This window comes from Myxocyprinus asiaticus, chromosome 5 (genome assembly GCF_019703515.2).
Source record: "Myxocyprinus asiaticus isolate MX2 ecotype Aquarium Trade chromosome 5, UBuf_Myxa_2, whole genome shotgun sequence".
In the NCBI taxonomy this organism is placed as follows: domain Eukaryota; kingdom Metazoa; phylum Chordata; class Actinopteri; order Cypriniformes; family Catostomidae; genus Myxocyprinus; species Myxocyprinus asiaticus.
This window is the reverse complement of record NC_059348.1, coordinates 16,976,290-16,996,474: the sequence shown is the minus strand read 5'-3', so window position 1 is coordinate 16,996,474 and position 20,185 is coordinate 16,976,290. Positions and strand designations below refer to the sequence as shown.

The 20,185-nt window shown below is 39.9% G+C and overlaps 1 protein-coding gene across 1 annotated transcript in view; it reads right to left on the bottom strand.

Annotated features, from left to right (window-relative positions):
• Positions 1-565: 565 nt before the first annotated feature.
• Positions 566-20,185, bottom strand: part of LOC127441125 (xenotropic and polytropic retrovirus receptor 1 homolog) — a 41,803-nt gene continuing 22,183 nt past the window's right edge. The window contains exons 3-15 of the mRNA XM_051698340.1: positions 17,654-17,755; positions 17,095-17,315; positions 16,679-16,828; positions 15,885-15,968; positions 15,694-15,775; positions 15,013-15,209; positions 9,851-10,030; positions 9,506-9,674; positions 9,176-9,370; positions 8,607-8,767; positions 8,310-8,449; positions 2,966-3,187; positions 566-2,567 (exon numbers count right to left, since the gene is read on the bottom strand). Coding sequence (XP_051554300.1) covers positions 2,513-2,567; positions 2,966-3,187; positions 8,310-8,449; positions 8,607-8,767; positions 9,176-9,370; positions 9,506-9,674; positions 9,851-10,030; positions 15,013-15,209; positions 15,694-15,775; positions 15,885-15,968; positions 16,679-16,828; positions 17,095-17,315; positions 17,654-17,755 — 1,958 coding nt within the window. The 3' untranslated portion in view covers positions 566-2,512. The remainder of the gene's footprint in view (positions 2,568-2,965; positions 3,188-8,309; positions 8,450-8,606; positions 8,768-9,175; positions 9,371-9,505; positions 9,675-9,850; positions 10,031-15,012; positions 15,210-15,693; positions 15,776-15,884; positions 15,969-16,678; positions 16,829-17,094; positions 17,316-17,653; positions 17,756-20,185) is intronic.

The window sequence follows — 20,185 nt, the reverse complement described above, 5'->3', positions numbered from 1 at the left end:
ATTGAGGAGGTGGTCAGAAGCAAATGTCTACCACAGTGTGACATCACAATGTGTAGGAAATAGAGAATGAGTTGTTTTGGCAGCTTGGTATCATCATGCTGTTTTTGCTGTGAGGAAGTTTTGAGTTCTGAAACTTACAATATGTTTTTTTTAGTACTATGACCTCTCGTATGTTAAAAGACCAAGGAAAATTGCATTCCTCGTGTCATGACCTCTAAAGGAAAGGGGTTTGGTAATGTGCTGATATACACCTTTTATTCAGTAATCCTGACTAATTTTCAAATTACAGGACTTCTGTAAAACATTCAATCCACTTTGCGTTTGGAAATTTTGGCAAAGAATTTCAATGTCTCTAATGAGGCAATCTGATCTCTTTCAAATGTAAAACAGTGGGAAGGAGTCAAGCATGTCCATTTTCCGATTACAAAACGTAAAACAGTGAAGACCTCTTGATGCGGTTACAAGTACCCTGTCTGACAGGACATTAAGCACATGAGATTAAACACAACACACCAGACTTCAGGCAGGGGAGTTGAAATGCCATGGGAGGAGAGATGCACACATCCACAGATAAATCTTTTTATTTTTTGTCCAAGTGTTAACTTGGGACAGTAGTACATGACATGGCATGTGAGGTGGAGCCGGTGAGTTATCTTTTGAGTTGAACCCATGTTTCCATGATGGCAGTTACACTTGTTAACCACCAGCAGTTAATGAATGTGTGACTTCAGTACCTCCTGTTTTACCTGGATTTTCTGGGTGTGATCATGTAGGGAATGTAACAGAGTTTGCAGTCATAGTCCATTTCCTCATGACCTAATACACTGTACGTCCCTGTCAAGTCTTCTTGAATTGTTCACAGACAGCTGTTATTACAGAGGTGCAAATAGACATTTTGATTGAGAACTCAATTCTAAATGGTCGTAATCAGCTGTAAAACCAATCCTATGTAAAACTGTCACACTGAATTGAATGACAATTTACGTAAAAAAGGTTCTACACACAATTCGCTCATGTTTCTTGAGTAAGGCCCAGTGATGTGGTCAAGGATTCAAGAGGAAGGAAAATGGAAGGTATTGTTCCTCCCTGAAACCCTCTGGCGGCATAAGCAAAATAGATCAGACCCTGGAAGATAATGGCTAAAAAACAGAAAATACTTACATGGAATGCTACTTCAGGAATGTATCGGGTGAATAATAATTCACTGTAATGTTAGGTGTGCACTTTAACAAGTATTTAAAATTAAATAAAGGGGGTTTCAGGACTATCATGTTGTAAGTGAGAATTGTCAAGACATCCCCCCCTTAAAACCACTACTAGAAAATGTTTATGGAACGTTTCAGACATTTGGCTTGCTCTAACATGAGCCTGACACTTTTAAAGCAAGATAATTTTTCTTTTCCCAAGCCTGTAAAGCAGCACTTCTTCAAATTGCATTGACTTCATGCTTTAAAACACACAAAGGAAAAATGTTTTAAAACAAACAAACATAGGCATAAAGTCCCATTTGGCATTTCAGACATTTACCCAGGTAACTAGGTCGGTGGTTAAATATGTTTTTCTTGGTGATGGTTGATGTTTCACTAAGACCTGCAAAGTATTGAAAGCTGCAGTGTGCAATTTCTGCACTACAAAGCAGAAATAGTGACTGTTTTCAAACAAGTTTCAAACACATCCCCCATCTGCTGTTGCCTAGACAGGGAAGTCCTGCCCCAAACCCATGCCACTGGTTGAGGCAATGTTTCTGAGTTAGGCCATTTAAACAGATTGCAATTCTGCTTGACTCTAGCTTCAGTTCTCATGATACACTGCAGCTTTATTAGAATTTTGAAATCTGTTTGCATTCTCCAAAGCTACCTGAGGCATGTTCAAAAGCATATGGAGGTCCCATCTGAACAGGTCAAGAGTCCAAGGTAAATCCTAGCCATTGTTTAAAAAAAAAAAAAAAATCCTTAAAAGCAACGTTCAAGGCATCTCTCCTTCACATAAATAACAATGAAATGTACAAAAAGCAGAAATTGCCATTTTCATTAATGAGGGCAAACCAGTCCAGGTGTCTGCTTCATGAATGTCACACTACAGTCTTCATACCCTCCTCATAAGTCTTTGAAGCCAAATTGTTCAAACCGATTGAGCACAATTGCTGCAAAGAGTTTTTCACGTCTGGAGCCTCCACAATCAAGGGTATGATTTCAATGGTCGCACTTCAATCAAGTGGTTTGTGAAGTGGCATTTATATACACTGTCCTTTGATTTCGTTCTTTTTTGTCTTCCACGTATTGGATCTTAAAAAAATGATCAAGAAAGTAACAAAGGAATCAAAAATATAAAAATAACTAGGTGGCAGCTGCATCCATTGTGAGCTTGTATGTGTGTACGAGTCAGTGAAATGTGTGTGGTGTAGTCAGGCAGCTTTGTGATGGATTGATTGGATAGCTTTTCAAGAGTTTTCAAGGTCTGAGGTCTATGGTCCGTTAAAAAATACTTTATCAAGCCATTTAGGATGTTGGGGTCAGGTGTCATCATCTGTGTCCTCTATCAGGACCTTGGTGTCCCGGATCTTTGACCTAAGAAAAAGAGCAGATAAGCTTGAGTAGTGACTCATTCCCTGATTCACCAAACACATCACCATGAAATTATCTGTATGATGGTGCTAAGAGTTTTACTAGGCACTTTCCACAATTAGGGTACAAATTAGTGTCTCATTTCTTCTCATAGCAAGGCACAAATCGCATGTTCAATTTCTCAATTTTTACACAAACTTAAAGTGTTTGCAGCCTTTTTCAAGCTCAACCATTCAATCAAATATTTTTCTTCAATTTATGGGAAATACGTTTAGCAATAACTACAAACCAACATACGGCCCAATTTGGCCTCTTCTGAATGATGCAACCATGTTGCCATTCTGGTATATATATCTACTGTATATACTGTATATATAATTTCATAAATTTGCTGAGCGTACTGGGAGGAGAGACGTGGTCTTCTCAAGGATACACTGTAGCTCCTCTTCCAGTTCTTCTTTCCAAATCTATTCCTCACTCCATCCTCCTGGTCCATCATCTGCTCCAGCAGAGTTTGGTCGTCTGCGTTCAGAGGCGCTACTGAGATGTCCCGCACCGCTCTGAACTCACCACAGTTGTTCAAGTGCTCGTTCTCCAGACGAAAGAAGTTCCAAACAAAGCGTCTGAAAACGGCCCACAAATTATGAGGATGAGTTACTTTGTTGTGTCCTAATGAAAATTCATATGGCACTACAACAACTCTCTCCTTTATGAACATGACATTCAATGTTCAACACAATGTTCAACTATGTTGTCATTTGCAAAAATAGCATTCATTTAAACAGACGTTTATAGGTTTGGAGAACTGATGGCGTAATGATAAAGCAATACAGTGCGTTAAAGTTCTTTTACAACAGGTAAGGAGCGTTCTTAAGCACAATGTAAAGCAGAAATCCTAAAACCCCCTTAAAGGGATAGTTCACCCAAAAAAGAAAAATCTCTCATCATTTACTCATGCCATCCCAGATGTGTATGACTGACTTTCTTCTGCAGAACACAAATTAAGATTTTTAGAAGAATCTCTCAGCTCTGTATGTCTATACAATGCAAGTGAATGGTGACCAGACCTTTGTAGCTCCAAAAATTACTTAAAAGAAACAAAAGTAATCCATATGACTCGTTCGTTTCCTCCCGCTCCCGCTGCCCGCGCTGGTCTCTGTTCACATCATATTTTTTGTGTCCGAACTGCGGCCCGATTACGTCATCAACATGAGTACAAGCGGCAACTGTTTACCACTGTATCTAGGTAACAACTCGAGAAGACATCACTGTGTTAAGTGAAGTATTAAAGTTAGTCTCTTTGGGGGAGTCGCATGGCACCATGCGAGGGTTGGACGTGTGAATGGCGAGCTCTGAGCACTTTGCTAGTTTTTAATACTTTTGTATCATAAACCGGTGAGATTCGATACACCCTGATCCACAACTGTTCTATGAAGACAATGTGTCAAAGAATTCAAAATCCTCGGGCTCTGGAGACATTAAAAGACACTTACGTGCTCAAGCTGATACCCCAGACAGGGCTGCAGACCAAGGACTCAATTTGGACGGTGCAGCGGGAGAGATTCAGCATCAACTGTCGAGCATGTCGGCAATGCTGGCGAAGGTTGTTGCAGACTTGGAAGATCTTGCTGTAATACATCGATCGATCACTGCCATGGAGATTAAATTATCTGAATAGAATGGGGGACGTCGAGAAACGGATCGATTATCTGGAGTCATCGGAGAGGGAATTAGCTGCTAATCCGCTAGTGACCAAGATAGACTTGCAACATGTTTGGGAAAAATTGGAAGACCTTGAGAATCGTAATCGGAAAACAACATCCGAATTGTTGGAATTCCTGAGAACGAAGTAGGCAAAGATATGGTGAAATTCCTAGACGAGCCCTTTCCGTGTCTGCTCGACATAACAGGCCATAAGCTGGAAATTGAGCGAGCTCACAGGGTCCCAGCTTGGAGATCCTGCTTTAGCAGATTATATTTATTATCGTCTCTGACCCCATTAGATATATGCCTTGCCTCCACAGAATTATTAATTCCTTTTCTAAGTTCTCGGGATACAGAGTCAATTGGTCTAAATCCGAAGCTTTGGCTCTGACAGCATACTGCCCAGTAACGGCTTTCCAGCCGGGCGCCTTCCAATGGCCCAAACAGGGCATGAAGTATTTGGGCATTTTATTCCCGGCAAATTTGTCTGATTTAGTTAGTTAATTTTGACCCCTTAATAAAAAGGTTTTCGAGCGATGTGGGCAGGTGGGCTTCATTTCATTTATCTATGATTGGGAAAGTAAATGTTATTAAAATGAATTGTATTCCAAAATTCAACTACCTGCTACAATCTCTCCCTGTAGATGTCCACCTCTCTTATTTCAAGCAATTTGATAGCACAGCGAAGTCCTTCATTTGGAATGGTAAGTGTCCTAGATTGCATTTCAAGATTGCATAAGTTACATAGGTCGATTGACAAAGGTGGGCTAGGCCTACCCAAGATTTAGTTTTATTATTATGCATTTGTCTCAGACATTTGGCTCATTGGTCACTTTCACCTGAAAGAGCCCCTCCCTGGTTTTGTATTGAACAGGAAGTTCTTGCCCCTATTTTGCCATTGCAAAGCCTTTCTATTAAACTAATCGGAGAAGTTACAACCCCGTTATCTCGCATTTGCACTCGGTATGGACAAAAGTGTCCAGAGTGTTTAATTCAGACATTTATTTAAATGTTGCCTCAAGCATATGGCTGAAGCCTAAACTATGTATTAATAAGTCCCCTTTCTGCTGGTCAGAGTGGACTGTGAGGGGGGTTACTACACTCGGTGACTTGTATGAGAGTGGGGTGTTGAGATCTTTTGAGAATTTGGTTTAACATTTTGGGATTCCCAGATCTCAGTTTTATAGGTATTTCAGCTGTGCCACCTGCTCTGTATTGTTTTTGGGTGTAGCACCCCCTAAAGCTGCAGATATTCTGGGAGAGGTGATTACTGCTTTTGGAAAAGGACATGAGGCATCAATGTATTACTCCCTGCTAATTCAGAGTCTGGGGGATGGAGCTTCAACATCTCTCAAGAGATTATGGGAGAAAGATTTAAATTTGGTACTGGAGGGGGGAGTGTGGGCGAGGATTCTAAAAAATGTCAAGTCCGCATCTAGAGATGCAAGGGTTCGCCTTATGCAAGTCAAGATTTTACATAGATTCTATTGGACCCCCTCTAGATTGTATAGGCTTGGTCTTAAAGACAAACCCACCTGCTGGCGATGCCAATCAGAAGTTGGAGACACACTTCTTTTGGGGGTGTGTTAAGATCCAAGAATTTTGGTTGAAGGTTCAGAGTTGTTTGTGTGACGTTTTGGGCACTCAAATTTTACTTTGCCCCAGACTTTGTATTTTGGGCGAAGGGCGTCATAAATTTGGGGGATAAACATATAAAAAAATTGGGTTCTGACCAGTATCATGATTGGCAGACAAATTATTTTAAGGGGTTGAAAGTCGGTCGGAGCGCCATCATTTCCAAAGTGGTGTGCGGAGATAGGGAGGGTGGCAGCTTTCGAGGAAGTGGCAAGTAGACAACTGGGGTTTGAGGACTTGTTTATCAGGAAATGGGGTAATTATTTAGCGTTTTTGGGGGACTCTCGGAGAGGGCATGGGGAGAGCGAAGTCTAGTTTAATTATGTATGTTTATTATATATATATATATATATTTTTTTTTTTTTGTGTGTGTGTGTGTGTGTGTGTGTGTGTATTATTATATGTGACCACAGGAGTGTTCGTTGGGGGTTAGGGTGGGGTTGGTGATTAGGGAGGGATATTAGTGTGGGTTAAAAATTAAATGTTGATTCAATGTGCATGTGTTGTGTTTTTCTCGTGTATTTTTGAATCAATAAAAATTTTATTACAACAAAAACAATTTTGGTCTCTTTGGATTTACCATGAAAACTTGCCATGCACAGAACAACACTTCTGTTTGTCTCCCGCAGATGCATTGAAAACGCAATGATGTGATGAATATTAGCATTTGTCTGCCGCAAGCCCGCGAATGCATTACAAGAGATGTGAAGAATGTGAGCTGCTCTCTGAGTGTGGTGTATTCGGACATAAGCAGGTAGGAGAAATGCATTATACCATAATAATTGCGATTGGGAGCCCGCAAAGACGCAAATTAACGTAATCACAAGCGGTTCACTTCCGCGATTTGGTACGATTGTGTTCATATCAGCAGCGAACCGTACTAGAATTCACATGAACCGTACCCCAGACCACCTTTTCAAGTGGACCCGGGTGTAGTTTGCAGATGCGCACCCGAGTTCGGAAAACAGCGTTCACATTATCCAAATGAACCGAACTTTGACGTCATCCGACCCTGGGTGCACACCAAAAGTGCTAGTGTGAAAGCACCCTTAGAGTAAAAAAGGACTAGTCTTATGGATTACTTCCATGTTTCCTTTGTGATTTTTGGAGCTACAAATGTCTGATCATCATTCACTTGTATTGTATGGACCTACAGAGCTGAGATATTCTTCTACAAATCTTTGTTTGTGTTCTGCAGAAGAAAGTCATACACATCTGGAATGGCATGAGGGTGAGTAAACGATGAGACAAAATGACTAGATCTCATTCATTTTTAATGAGCGTTGGCGACTTCCGGCGACAGCAACCTCTGGTGACTAGATATGGTTGTGTCCAGCAAATTCAGAAAGTTGACAAAAAGTTTTAACTTTATGTGAAAGAGGAGCGACTTTTGGGACCGATAACCAATAGGAGTCAAGAGGGTGTCAATGGAGCTCCTGTCATCCATCTCATTTAGAATAACGGAGTTGAGTGCAGGCAAGACAGAGGAGAATTTTCTGTGAGCAATTTCACTGTTCTTTATGATTTGTCAGTAACCACATACATGAATAAAATAAAAAATTATCTTTGGGAAAATAAATTGTCGGCAGTCTGAGTGAGTTTGAGTCATTCATTGATAGATTGTTTATCTTGTTAATGATTGGATGCAATGAGTACTTCTGCAGTTCACATCGTATACCATGAAGAATATGCATTTTTAGGGATAAGAAAATGAATTCCTTGTCATATTAGAATGATATCTAAATTTTACTGACAAAATGCCTCAACTGTGATCAGATTTTCAAGAGATATTGCCAGACGTGCAGTCCACCAATAACGTTAAAGCGACAGAAGTAGGAATGCCCACCAGCAACTTCACAGTACAGGGACTAGCGGCATCAAGCAATAAAGTCACTGCTGCATGTGTGTACTGGGCTTTACCCGTGGTGAAATCACTATAACATATGGACACCAGCGGCATATTGCTTTAGGCCTCCATTAACCATAAATGTCAGCTTAAATTAATGCAATTTTTCTTACCAAATTATAATTTTTTTAAATAAATAAAATAAAAAAATACTTTCTGGGACGTTCACCCTCTTTTGATAGAAATGTCTCTCTTTTGAGAAAATACCTTATAAACTACAGACACATGATTTTCCCAAAATGCCATTTCTAAATCACGAGACATTAAAAGTGTAAATGTTAGATTAACAGAAGAGACGAACAGGGTTTCAAGTATGACATTTCTGAAAGTTCCTGTAGTTGAGGAGACATCTGTAAACAACTGAAAACATTTTAGTGATGAAATATACAGTAATTTCCAATAATGTATTCAGCAATGTTTGAACAAAAACAAAGTTTTTGTATGGAAGTGGGCTGATTAGTCAGGAGAATAGGTGTGCACATATTTGCTGGTCTACTCACCTAAAGACCTCCAGCGGTGCGAGTACAGTGGCCAAAATATCAGAGGTGTTCGGATATGCAGTCACAACCCCAAGAGAAAGAGGAATGGTCCAGGCAAAGCGCAAAATGATATCCTCTACTATGGCACAGTAGTAGTAAGCCTGTTCAAAGAGAGTACACAAGCAAATCAACACCAAGATCCACAGTGTAATCGCCAGGGATGTGATGTTTACTATACAAATATTTCAATATGAAACATAAAAAAATAAAATAAAAATTTAATTCCTTGACAGTAACCATCTGTGTGTGCTTTCTTACTTTCTGTGGATATACAATCTCCTCTCTGAGGAGGGTGTTTTCCCCTGCGTTACGGTCAAACAGACCCCAGTCCATCTTCAGGTCCCATAATAAGGTGTAGCAAGAGTTAATGATCAGGCAGGCAATGAGCAGGTAAAAGAAGACTGGTTCTTCCTGAAAATCTAATGATAACAGGGAGGCAATAAAGGTTTGAATCAGACTTCGCTGACATAAAATAATTCAGGACTGCATATTTAACAGCACAGCGTTCCTCAAGGTTCTATGTGTGGTCCACTTTCTTTTCTAAATACCAGATTGTGATTGGTCTTGTCTTCTTTGCATATCACTGAGAGTCGCCTTTACGCTGCACAGTGACTCAGTATTGATTCTGTGTGTGCTACATTGCAACTACTGGTTTTTCTTTAGGAAAGACAAATTCAGTATCAAACTAAAGTTTACCCCAAGGCAGTGTCTTTTACACTTGTTTTGAGTGGAAACAAAAAAACCTCATGTTGGGTAAATAAAGAATTTAGAACATTAGCCAAAACACCTGACATTCAGGTTAATAATGTAACACCTCATTTGCTTACTTTTATGTGTTTTATAGAGTGCAGAAAAGATGACCACGAAAAAAGTAGTAGAGTATTTGCCAGCATTGACTAGGTGAGGGAAGGCACGCTTTGTGTCCCGGTACCGTCTCAAGCACTGCACAAATCGGAACCAGGCAGGCAAGCACTGGATTACAGCTCGTACACCGTATGAATACGTGTGACAAATCCCTCCACCTGATAAGGAAAAGAACAACAAAACACATGCATTTCTGCTTTTAAACCCTCAGTAATGTCTTGGGCCGTGGACTTTCCTACAACACTCTTTTAATGTGCTTTTGGACACATCAGTGATAGATGACTGAGTCTCACCCTCTTTAATCTCTAGCTCCCCATAAGACTCTGCCCAGTTCAGCTCCATACTGTAGAAACAGATCATGTACTCCAGGTCCATCAGAACTACCACTAGAGAGTTGAGCTGGTCAGCCAGCCAGAAATCTGCAAACCCCACTCTGTGAAATGGAGCTGTGACCACTCGAAACTACGAATGAAAAAAAAAAAGGACGATGAAGCAGGGGAAGAGAGATAATTAAACAACTGAATCCACTACTTAACAGAATGCTAATATGGCAAGTATATGCTTTAATATCAAGTATGACACAAATGCTGTTTTTAAATTTTCATATTGTTATCAAGAAGGACTCTGCTGGCCCTTACCAGTAATTTGAGGAGCCAGAAGCGAGATTTGTAATAGCAGGTTTTGAAAGGGTTGATGAGGAAAAAGAAGAAGAATCCATAGAGCGCTAGAGGGTTTGCTTGTATAGGGATCTTTATGTCCTTAGCGAAGAGGCAGGACAGAATACTGACGCACCAAAGGACTCCAAGAAAACCAGCAATCTGCACAAAGAGAGAAAGAATCACATACAGTACTGTGCAAAAGACTTAGGCACACAAGATGTTTCACAAAAGCATTTGTCTTAAGATGGTTATTTATATCTTCAGCTTTAGTGTGTCAACAGGAAATATAAATGTTAGACTTCCAAACATTACTTTTGCAAATAGAAAATATTAGAAGAACAGGGAGCCCTGCAACAGATGACATGGCCCCCACAAAGCCCCCCACTGAACATTGTGTCAGTCTGAGATTACATAAAGAGACAGAAGCAACTGAGACAGCCTAAACAGATAGAAGAACTGTGGCGAATTCTCCAAGAAGCTTGAAACATCCTATCTGCCAACAACCAAGAAAAACTGTGTCCAGGTGTACCTAGGAGAATTGGTGCTGTTTTAAAGGCAAAGGTGGCCACATCAAATATTGATTTAGCTTTTTTTTTTTTTTTTTTTTTATGATATTAAGTGATAAATGAAAACTATTTATGTCATTATTTTTGAAGACATCCTCACTATGCAACATTTTTCACAAGTGCCTAAAACTTTTACACAGTACTGTAAATCTGGAGCCAGATTCACAAAAATGTTCTTAATAAAAAAAAAAAAAAGAAAAAAAAAGAAAAAAAAAAAAGTTCTTAGGATAAATAATAAAAAGTTTGTAAGAATGTTCCTAAGTGCAATTCTTGAAAAATTCTTAAGGAATTCGCAAATATTTTCTTAAGAACGTCTTAATTTTTTTCCCATAAGAATAAATTGACATTGTCTGATTATACTAGCCTGCTCATGAGGTCACCTTGACTAATACAATAAATTCAACATTTCAACACTGGTAAATCAATGATATATGTATCTATTAACCTTTTAAGTAGCACGCACCAACCTCGCTAACATTTTTTACATTTAAAGTGCATGGAATGTGTTAGTTTAATGACATTAACCATTGTATTCAATATATGCAGCTAGTATTATAATGTTGTGATTCTTAATATTTATGACCCTCTCGCCATCATTTTGAGTCACTTTGACCCAGAAATTCATTTTGAGTTTTACGCACTGAAGTTAAAAGGACAGTCTCAGTTTTCTCACTTTGTTTCTATGGACTCTTAAGAGCGTGGCGAGAGAGCACTATGCAGCGCATCCATTTGAACTGACTAGCATGATTGGTCAACACATTAAGAAGCTTCAAAACAACACTTATTGTTGAATTTCGTGACAACATTTACATGCTTTGAAAGCTGAAAATAAAAGTCAAAAACTTGTTTTGGTAAAAAAAAAAAAAAAAAATAAATAATAATAATAAAAAATCATTTCTAAATAAACAGCCTATCGCGTCTTCCAACTCAACATGAGAGCACGCATCACATTTGAAACAACCCAGTACATTTATTAAACATTTTACCTTTTGGGATTTAAGACAATTGTGAGGTTGTCCTAACTTAAAGATTTTATTTACAACGATTTTTAAGAATTTTTTTAAATTCTTCTTATGTTTTTTTTTCTTAAGAACAATCTTAAGAAAAAAGATAAAAACTTTAAGAAGTTTTTTTATGGGGGAGGTCACGTGACGCCATGTGGTAAGCAGACGTGTGAGCGGCTAGCTCTGCGCACTTTGCTGTTTTTTTTAAATTATTTTCACGTTATAACCGATGAGATTCGATACACCCAGTTACATTTTTGCTCTTTGAGGTAACCATGACAAAGAAGTCAAAATCCTCAGACTCTGGAGACATTAAAAGACACTTAAGTGCTCAAGCTGAAACCTCTGGCGGCCCTGCAAGCCGGGGACTCGATTTGGACGGCACATCGGGAGAAGAAATCCAGCATCAACTGTCCAACATCTCGGTGATGCTGACGAAGGTTGTTGCTGACTTGGAGGATCTCGCTGTAATACATCGATCGCTTACAGCGATGGAAACACAATTCTCTGAGTTGCTCACAAGAGTGGCAGATGTTGAGAAACAAATCGATGATCTGGAGTCATCAGAAATGGAATTATCCGCTAATCCGCCCGTGTCCAAAACACAAACGGAATGCATTTTGGAAAAACTGGAAGATCTCGAAAATAGGAATTGAAGGAACAATATACAAATTGTTGGAATTCCTGAGCATGAAGAGGGCAGAGATATGGTGAAATTCCTGGACGAGCTCTTCCCAAGTCTGCTCGACATAACAGGCCATAAGCTGGAAATTGAGCGAGCTCACAGAGTCCCTGCTCGCAGATCTGCTGAAGGAGACAGGCCCCGATCAATTCTGGCCAAATTTCTGAGATCATCCGATAAAGATCTTGTGTTACGCGAGGCAAGGAGCAAAGGAAAGCTTTCTTGGAAGAATCACAATATTTTCTTGTTCCCAGACTTTGCGAATTCGACGAGAGAAACGCGGTCAATTCAAGGAATGTAAGAAACTCTTACATCAACGGAAGATCACTTTGCACTGATGTTTCCGGCCAAACTGAGAACAGACACCAAGGATGGCAGCAAAGTATTTTTATGCCCCAGAAAAGGCACTGGCCTTCATACAAACTATGGGTGAGTAAACCATTGGGCGTTCCTTATGTGAGTGGACTGACTCGCTGTTCAGTGTCTCAACTATCTAAGGAAGCTGGGCGCCATTTTTTTGTTTCTTTCTGTGTTGGCTCCGTCTAGCGGCTGGAGTTTGTTTTGTGGCATGATATTCCAAGAAACTTTTGCATTGACGGAAGATCGCTTTTACACTGAAGTTCCTGGTCAGATTGAGAATGGACACTATGGATGACTGCAAAATATCTACATGCTCACATAAAGGACGTCTTTTATAAAGTTGATGGACTGAGTAAGTCATAGTGTATTTTTTTTATGCGGCCTCCGAGTGAATTTTACTCTTGATCATCCGAGGAACCGGGATGCCTGTTTTGTTTCTTTATGTGCTGGCTCCGCCTAGCGAGCTTGTTTTGTGGAATAACACTGCTTCGGGTCAGCTGTGGATGATTCTGATCGTTCTTTGTGCTTATGCCTCCTGTTGGCTGGAGTTTGTTATGTGGAGTATTTTTAAGGGACATTAGAATGATTACGTCATCTGCCACACTCATAACAGCCGGCTCACTGAACATTTGTTTGTCTGTCCGAGGAAACTGAACAGCTTTATACCAGCTGGAGTTTGTTTTGTGGAGGATCACACCTTCAAGACAGTTCTGTGAATGAATCTACATGTTCTTTGTGTTTATTCTGCCTGTTGGATGGGGTCTGTTTTACAAGTATTTTCTGTTATGTAATTTTGCCTCACAGGATTTGTATAGAAGCACCGGACTTGAGCAATCTGATGGCAAAGTTGTCGTGGGGACTCTCGTAGGCATACATGGACCTTCTGAGTTTAGAAGGATGGACGCTGGTTGGCGCTGTCGTATGCGGGGTTAATGCGCATATTTTTCTTTTTTCAGTTCGGGGTTTGATTGTTGCATTAATGGGGAATGTGGTCTGTATAATCTTGTTTTTGACACACAATTTATTTTGATTATTATATCAATATGTCAAATGTTAGTATGAGTGGAATATCTCTCATCACATGGAATGTGAATGGATTGGGGCACCCAAGGTTATTTCTTTTCTTAAGCGCAAGAAATATGATATAGTCTTTCTTCAAGAAATGCATCTTTCCCCACAGGAAGCTGAAAAATTTGGGAAGATATGGGGTGGACATGTTTTCTTTAGTGTTGGTTCAAGTAAGAGTAGCGGAGTCATTATACTGATAAATAAACATCTACAATTCAAATTTCTCAAACAGATTAAAGATAAAATAGGAAGAGTCAATATTGTTTTAGCAGACATTCAGGGGCAAAGGTTGATTTTGGCTAATATTTACGCACCTAACACTGATGATCAGGGATTTTTTTATAGATCTTGAAGGGATGTTGCATGCTGCTGGTACCCCTCATGATATAATATTAGGTGGAGACTTTAATCTTTTCATGGACTCAGTCCTTGATCATAGTGAAGCAAAAGTGTGTAAGCCCCCTAGAGCAACATTGACGCTTCACAGGATGTGTAAAAATCTTGGTCTTGCAGATATCTTTTGAACCCATCTGGTAGGGACTATACGTTTTTTTTCATCAGTTCATAAGATTTATTCTAGAATAGATTTTGTTTTTTAAATATCTAAATCCCTCATTTCATCTGTTGTTGACTGCTCAATTGGAAATATCTTCATCTCAGATCACACCCTGGTGAGTTTAGAGATGTTGCCACATACAGAGAAAAAGAAATCATATAGTTGGCGCTTTAATGTATCCCTTTTGCAAAATCCTGATTTCCAACAAATGCTAAAGACTGAAATCAATGTTTATGTGGAGACCAACTGGTCCTCAGTATCTTCTGTGGGCGTGGCTTGGGAGACACTTAAGGCAGTTCTTAGGGGTCGGATCATACAATATGCCTCATTCACCAAAAAATCCAAAGCACGTGAACTTGTGGATTTGGAAGAGAATATTAAAAGTGCCGAGGCAGAGCTTAAGCGCCGAATGTCGTCTGATGGCCTCAGAGAACTGACCTGACTGAAATACAGATATAATACTATTTTGTGGAGGAAAGTGGAGTTCTGGTTGTTCAGGGCAAGACAGTCATACTTTGAGTCGGGGGACAAAGCAGGGAAGCTTCTGGCAAGATATATAAAACTAAAATTTAATGTAACAATTAATCGTGAAAGCCCTAAAATGAAAATTAATCATCATAATCGCAATTATTTGTTTGACAATTAATCGTCAGCCAAATTTCATAATCATGACAGCCCTACCAACATTACTTAAGTGCAAAATAAATATAAACCTCATCATAATGAGCATAATAAACAAATGAAATTATCATAAAATAATTCTATAACGTTATTACCATCATATCTTAATTTAATAAAACAGCTACAACAAACCAGGTGGTTTAAAATGACCTTTTTTAAGATTAAAAAGATAAACAAATAATTTACTTTATTTTACAGAACTTCAAACACAGCTATCTAGTTACCTCAAAGAGATGTTGGTGAGACAGGTTATTGCGGGGGTTGAGCTCAAATATTAAGACGTGGTTCACACCGGCCTGCCTCCAGCCATACGTGTTGATGCCCAACAAGAAAAGGAACTCGATGAGAAGGAAACCACCCCGATAAATTCTGACCAGGGGCCACACATTCTTCTCTTCTCCTATTATAAGCTTTACCACACCTGCATATAAACAAAACACCTTGTATTTGTTAAAATTACAAAACTGTTAATCGTTGAGCAAGGTTACATATCTGTTTATATTCATTTGAATGCCTCTGATAAAACTTTCAGGTACTCATAACTTTAGAGATAGTGGAAATGGTAGCCTATGCGATAGTTCTAGCAGAGGATTGTAAGCATTACATCATCTTTTTATTCAAATCAAGCATCTCATCCAATCACGATCCAGCCTCTGCCTTAAAAGCTCAGCAGAGCTGTCCCTCATCGCTCGGCTTCTATCTCGAACCATCAGATCCAACATTCCAGCAGGATCTGAAGGTTCGAGCAAGAATCCGATCACTGAACCGTAAGACGGGACTTGCGCCAAAGGGAACTATTCTTTCACTAAACTCATGTTATTCTTATAATCTTGAGTCCTCTGAGAGAAATATCAAACCTGGTAAAGTAACTACAAGCAAATACTGAGAGATCAGAGGCTGTTTACCTGTGATGATGACAGTGACTGTTAAAGCAATGAAGACACCACAGTACAGTCCAACTCTGAAAGTGGTCCATGATGGTGCAGGCTAAGAAATAGAACAAAGATGGTTGGGATGTTCACGTCATTTTAATGAGGTTTTCTCAGTAAAAAAAAAAAAAAAAAAAAATCCTTGTGAAGGCCACATGACGTCCTACCTGTGCTGCACCCAGTGGGGGCACTCGCAGCCTCTTCATGGCCTTCTGTCTGTCTCCCCCTTCCAGCTCTGTGGTAACGAGGGTCTAGGGGTTTGAAAACATGCTGTTAAATTAAGTAAACTAATCATTAAATTAGTCTGACCAGTTGGACACAAATCTGTTTAAGGAAAAGAGAGGTTGCATAAACATAAGCTGTGATTCTGAGAAGTATGAGAACATTTGTTTGAGATACAGATGCTTTTGAAAGGTCAGAACATGGAGAAAGTCATTTGGGTATACACAGTTAAAGCCAAAGTATACTTTGGTTTTGACGCGAACGTTTTGCGTCAGCGTACAGTCGAATGCTAGCCTTTCAAAGTATACTCTATTTGACTGTGCGCGCATATACATGCGGTTGGCGTGCTACGACTGCTATGAGATACTGGACTATTTCTCTTTAGGAGTTTAGTCCCATAAAGATGTCTTTATATTCCTTCAGACTCGAATTATACAAAGGCAATTATCTCCTGACCTCCTTACATAGGTGCTTTTCAGACGAACATCCACTTTTGTTGTGTCTATCTTCATCTCCTGATGTTTAGTGGCGATTACATCTTCTAGCACTTCTTCTAAAAGCAAAGGCTCAACTGTGAGTGTTGCCACCTTGTGGACACAGCAATTAGTGCAAATAATTCCAGGTGCAAGCGTTTAGTTCTCGAGCACTATGCTGATGATGAAATTTGCATCAACCGTAGTGTACGTCTGGGTCTGACCGAAGTATACTTAAGCCTTTATGAAAAATGTGTAAATGGTACCTCGGTTTCAGAGATTAGCTGAGTGATTTTTTTACAGGTGTAAAAAGGAGCCACTTCCACATGGGCAACACGCCAGTCTGCCCCTCGCACCGTCTCAAAGATCTTGTCATGTTTCTTTAAAATCTTACGGAAACCTGTGAAGTTTAGATTCTGAAACAGAATACAGAGCAAAGTCAAAGCACAGCTGAAAGACTGCAAAAACAGCCAATATGAGTTTTTATTAGGCAGTAAAATCTGATTTATTGTAAAAGTTACTACTGATTGAGTGTTATCTTATGAGCAAAATGTGCAAAAGATTAAACCTGGAATTTTCCAGATTTCATGGAAAAAAACTAGGCTAAAAATGTCTAGACATCCTTCTATGTTTGTTCCAACACTTTCATCATCAAACAGTTGAGCACTGAGTGATTTCAGACCTGGTAGTTCTGCAGCAGGATGAGGCTGAGGTAGAACTCGCTGAAGGCCAGCTGCAGGTCTTTGATATTGCGATGTTTGCAGCGCTCTTGCTGCGACAGGTGGAACACGGTGCGCCGGCGACGCAGGCCCGTGGCTCGACTGCTCTCACGCTGCGCGTCCAAAGACGACTGCAGCTCGTTCTGTAGCGTGGCAAAACGCCGTTGAGCTTCTGCGAGCTTCTCTGTGTTGTGAAATGAGGGAAACATTGTTAATACATAAAGTCGGATGGATGGACAGACATACGGACGGACGGACGCATGGATGGATGCATGGACGAAGTAAAACAAAGAGAAAGCAGGTGGTTATGTATTGGGGTATGATAAAATAATTGCAGTCTTTGTTTAACCCCAGTCAAACACTTTGGCAGTATTGCAGAGTGGTTTAATGTCTGTTTTAGTTCAGATAAATCTCCCTGTGATGGGTAATGACAATGTATAATAATGACATAAAAAAGGACACAAAAGGGAGCAGACAGAAACTGTGAGGTTTACATTAAGTCTAATATTTACACTTGTTTACCTGAATAGAAAGTGTTGATTTTGGCCAGCTCCTTCTCGCATGTTTGGAAGAACTTCTCCTCAAACTTGGCATAGTATCTCTTGACAGTGTCTTCATCTGCGACTAAAATCAAGAAGAAAGAGTAAAACGTTAGGCGGGAAAAAATAAAGTGGACAGTGATTACATTTACATTTTAAAAGTTCTATTTAGGCCGAACTAAAACAATAATTTGCGTTTTTAATTTGTCAAAAATAAAAATGCTTTAGTCATACTGAAATTGTACACACTGTTTTTTGCGAAGTGCGACTAACAGACCTAGATAATACAATTGCAGCTCGGCTTTGCCCTGCAAGTATACACATTAAATTGGACCACAACTGGCCTCAGGATTGTGTGCATGCTCTGAAAGTCAAAGGTGATGCGGTTGTGTATTTAACCAGCAAGTTAAACGCAACACAATGGCAAACGCTCGGAACTTACATTTTTGGATGGATGAGGAGACGGCATTCATATTGTTGCAGATGTTGTAAAACTCTGTAACATTTTCCATGTTGTGTCGATTATATGAGTCTTGCTGTTGAGAAGCTAAATAGCTGACTTCTTTCGTTTGGTTTTGCACACCAATATGACGCAAAAACTGGAAAACATCTGTCACTTTCTCAGCTGATGTCCTTTTTCAAATATTCTATTACGCATTGTCTCATGTATACTTAGACAGACAGAAAAAGAATGTAGTTCAACTACCCAAAAACCTGGTTTAGCATGATTATGACTGTGCATGTAAACATACTGAGTGATGCTGAGTGAGATGTAGTCCTATCTAGCATGAGAGGAGAAATGAAGGGAAAACACCATTCTCCCTCACAGCTCCAACACCTGAGGTTGCGCATGTATGTGAGGTATGGAGAAAACAAGCAGTGAAGCTCTATTTGCAGAGCAGTAAATCAGATAAATCAGGCATGTGTTAGATTGTGCTAGTGTGACAATGACCAAATGTCTGAGGCATCATTGGAGACAAAATAGCAGTTTCACACACAGGCCACAGAAAATCTTATTCCGAGTTCACGTCACAGTTTCTGTGCTAGAGATCATAAGAATGGGAGTTCTGCTATCAAGTCATTACATGCACTCAAAAAAAGATTCAAATGAACCTTTTTTGATAGTCAAATATTAAAGCAATATTACAGGTGAAATACAAGTTAAGCTCAACTGACAGCATTTGTGATTAACATTGATTACCACAAAAAAATAATTTAAACTCCGCTAATTTTCTTTAATAAAAAAAAAAAGCAAAATCGTGGTTACAGTGAGGCGCTTACAATAGAAGTGAATGGGGTCAATTTTTGGAGGATTTCACCTCATGCGACCCCACATCCTTCTGTGTAGACAGTGTGTTTTGCCTTCGCTATGTGTCATTTCATTTCATTTAATCCGATCTGTTCAGGACAATCTAGGCTGTCAGTAAAGGGATAAACTTTTGACGCACCGAGTCAAGTGACAAAACAACACACATTTAGACCACTCAACATGTTTGGCAGACATGGGACAATCGTAATCAGTACATAGATTCAGAATTTATAATGCAGGGTTTTTCCTGCAGTGAAAATGGACAAAAATGTTATGACAAATCGGCAAAAGATGCTTCTCATGTGGTACGTGGATGTGCGCGGGTTATTTGAAGACTGTTATCACTTGCATGTTGCGCGATCCACCGAGAATCTCACGGGCAAGCGACGCACTCTTCTCTATCCTACTACTGTGTACTGGAGCACCTGTGTGCACGTCAACCGGGCTTCCCTCGATACGCGAGCTCCAATGAAAGGACAGCGCAGAGTGGATCACATGTGCGATTAATGGGCTTCCCTCGATGCCATGGCACATAACAAACCTCATGCAACCCATTTGAATTCTACATGAGAATTTTCTATTTTAAAGAGCTATGGAGCAATTCAACCATTTCAAATGGCAAGACAGCTCATACATTCTGAACTCTACTGACGAGGGAAAGAGAAAACACCTGCACCAGCATCAATAGATCATTTCAAGAATGTAAATAAAAACAAAGAAATTAGAACGATGCAGATGTATTTCCGGGTCCTTTTAACAAAGTCTCTTTTCAAGGTAAGTCGGTCCACACAGCTGCCGTATTTGGAACGTTCTTGGGCAGTTTTGGCCGCTATTTTTCTAAGTAAAGAAGTGGCATGAAAGCGCAGCTCCTATCTACTTCAATGGTGAAAGACCAAAATCTCCAAAACAGTTGGTCAAGATTACGATAAAAGAACATATTTCAAATAAGCAGTCAAATCTGACAACACTGTGTGGCTTCGAGCGGTCCAGCTTCCCTGGGCCTCGGCACTCGAGGGGAATAGCAGCCCCGCATCCTGGCCCGTTGGCCGCGACGTGTGCTCCAACTCGTGCCGGCATTCCGGGGTGCGGGTCCAGTGCAAGTTAGATGCGGTCCATTTCTGGAGCTGTAAAGACACTAGCAGGTAGAGACTGTTCTCCCGAGGAGAGACCCACTGTGTTTGAAGGCAACGGTGATAAGGCTCTTCT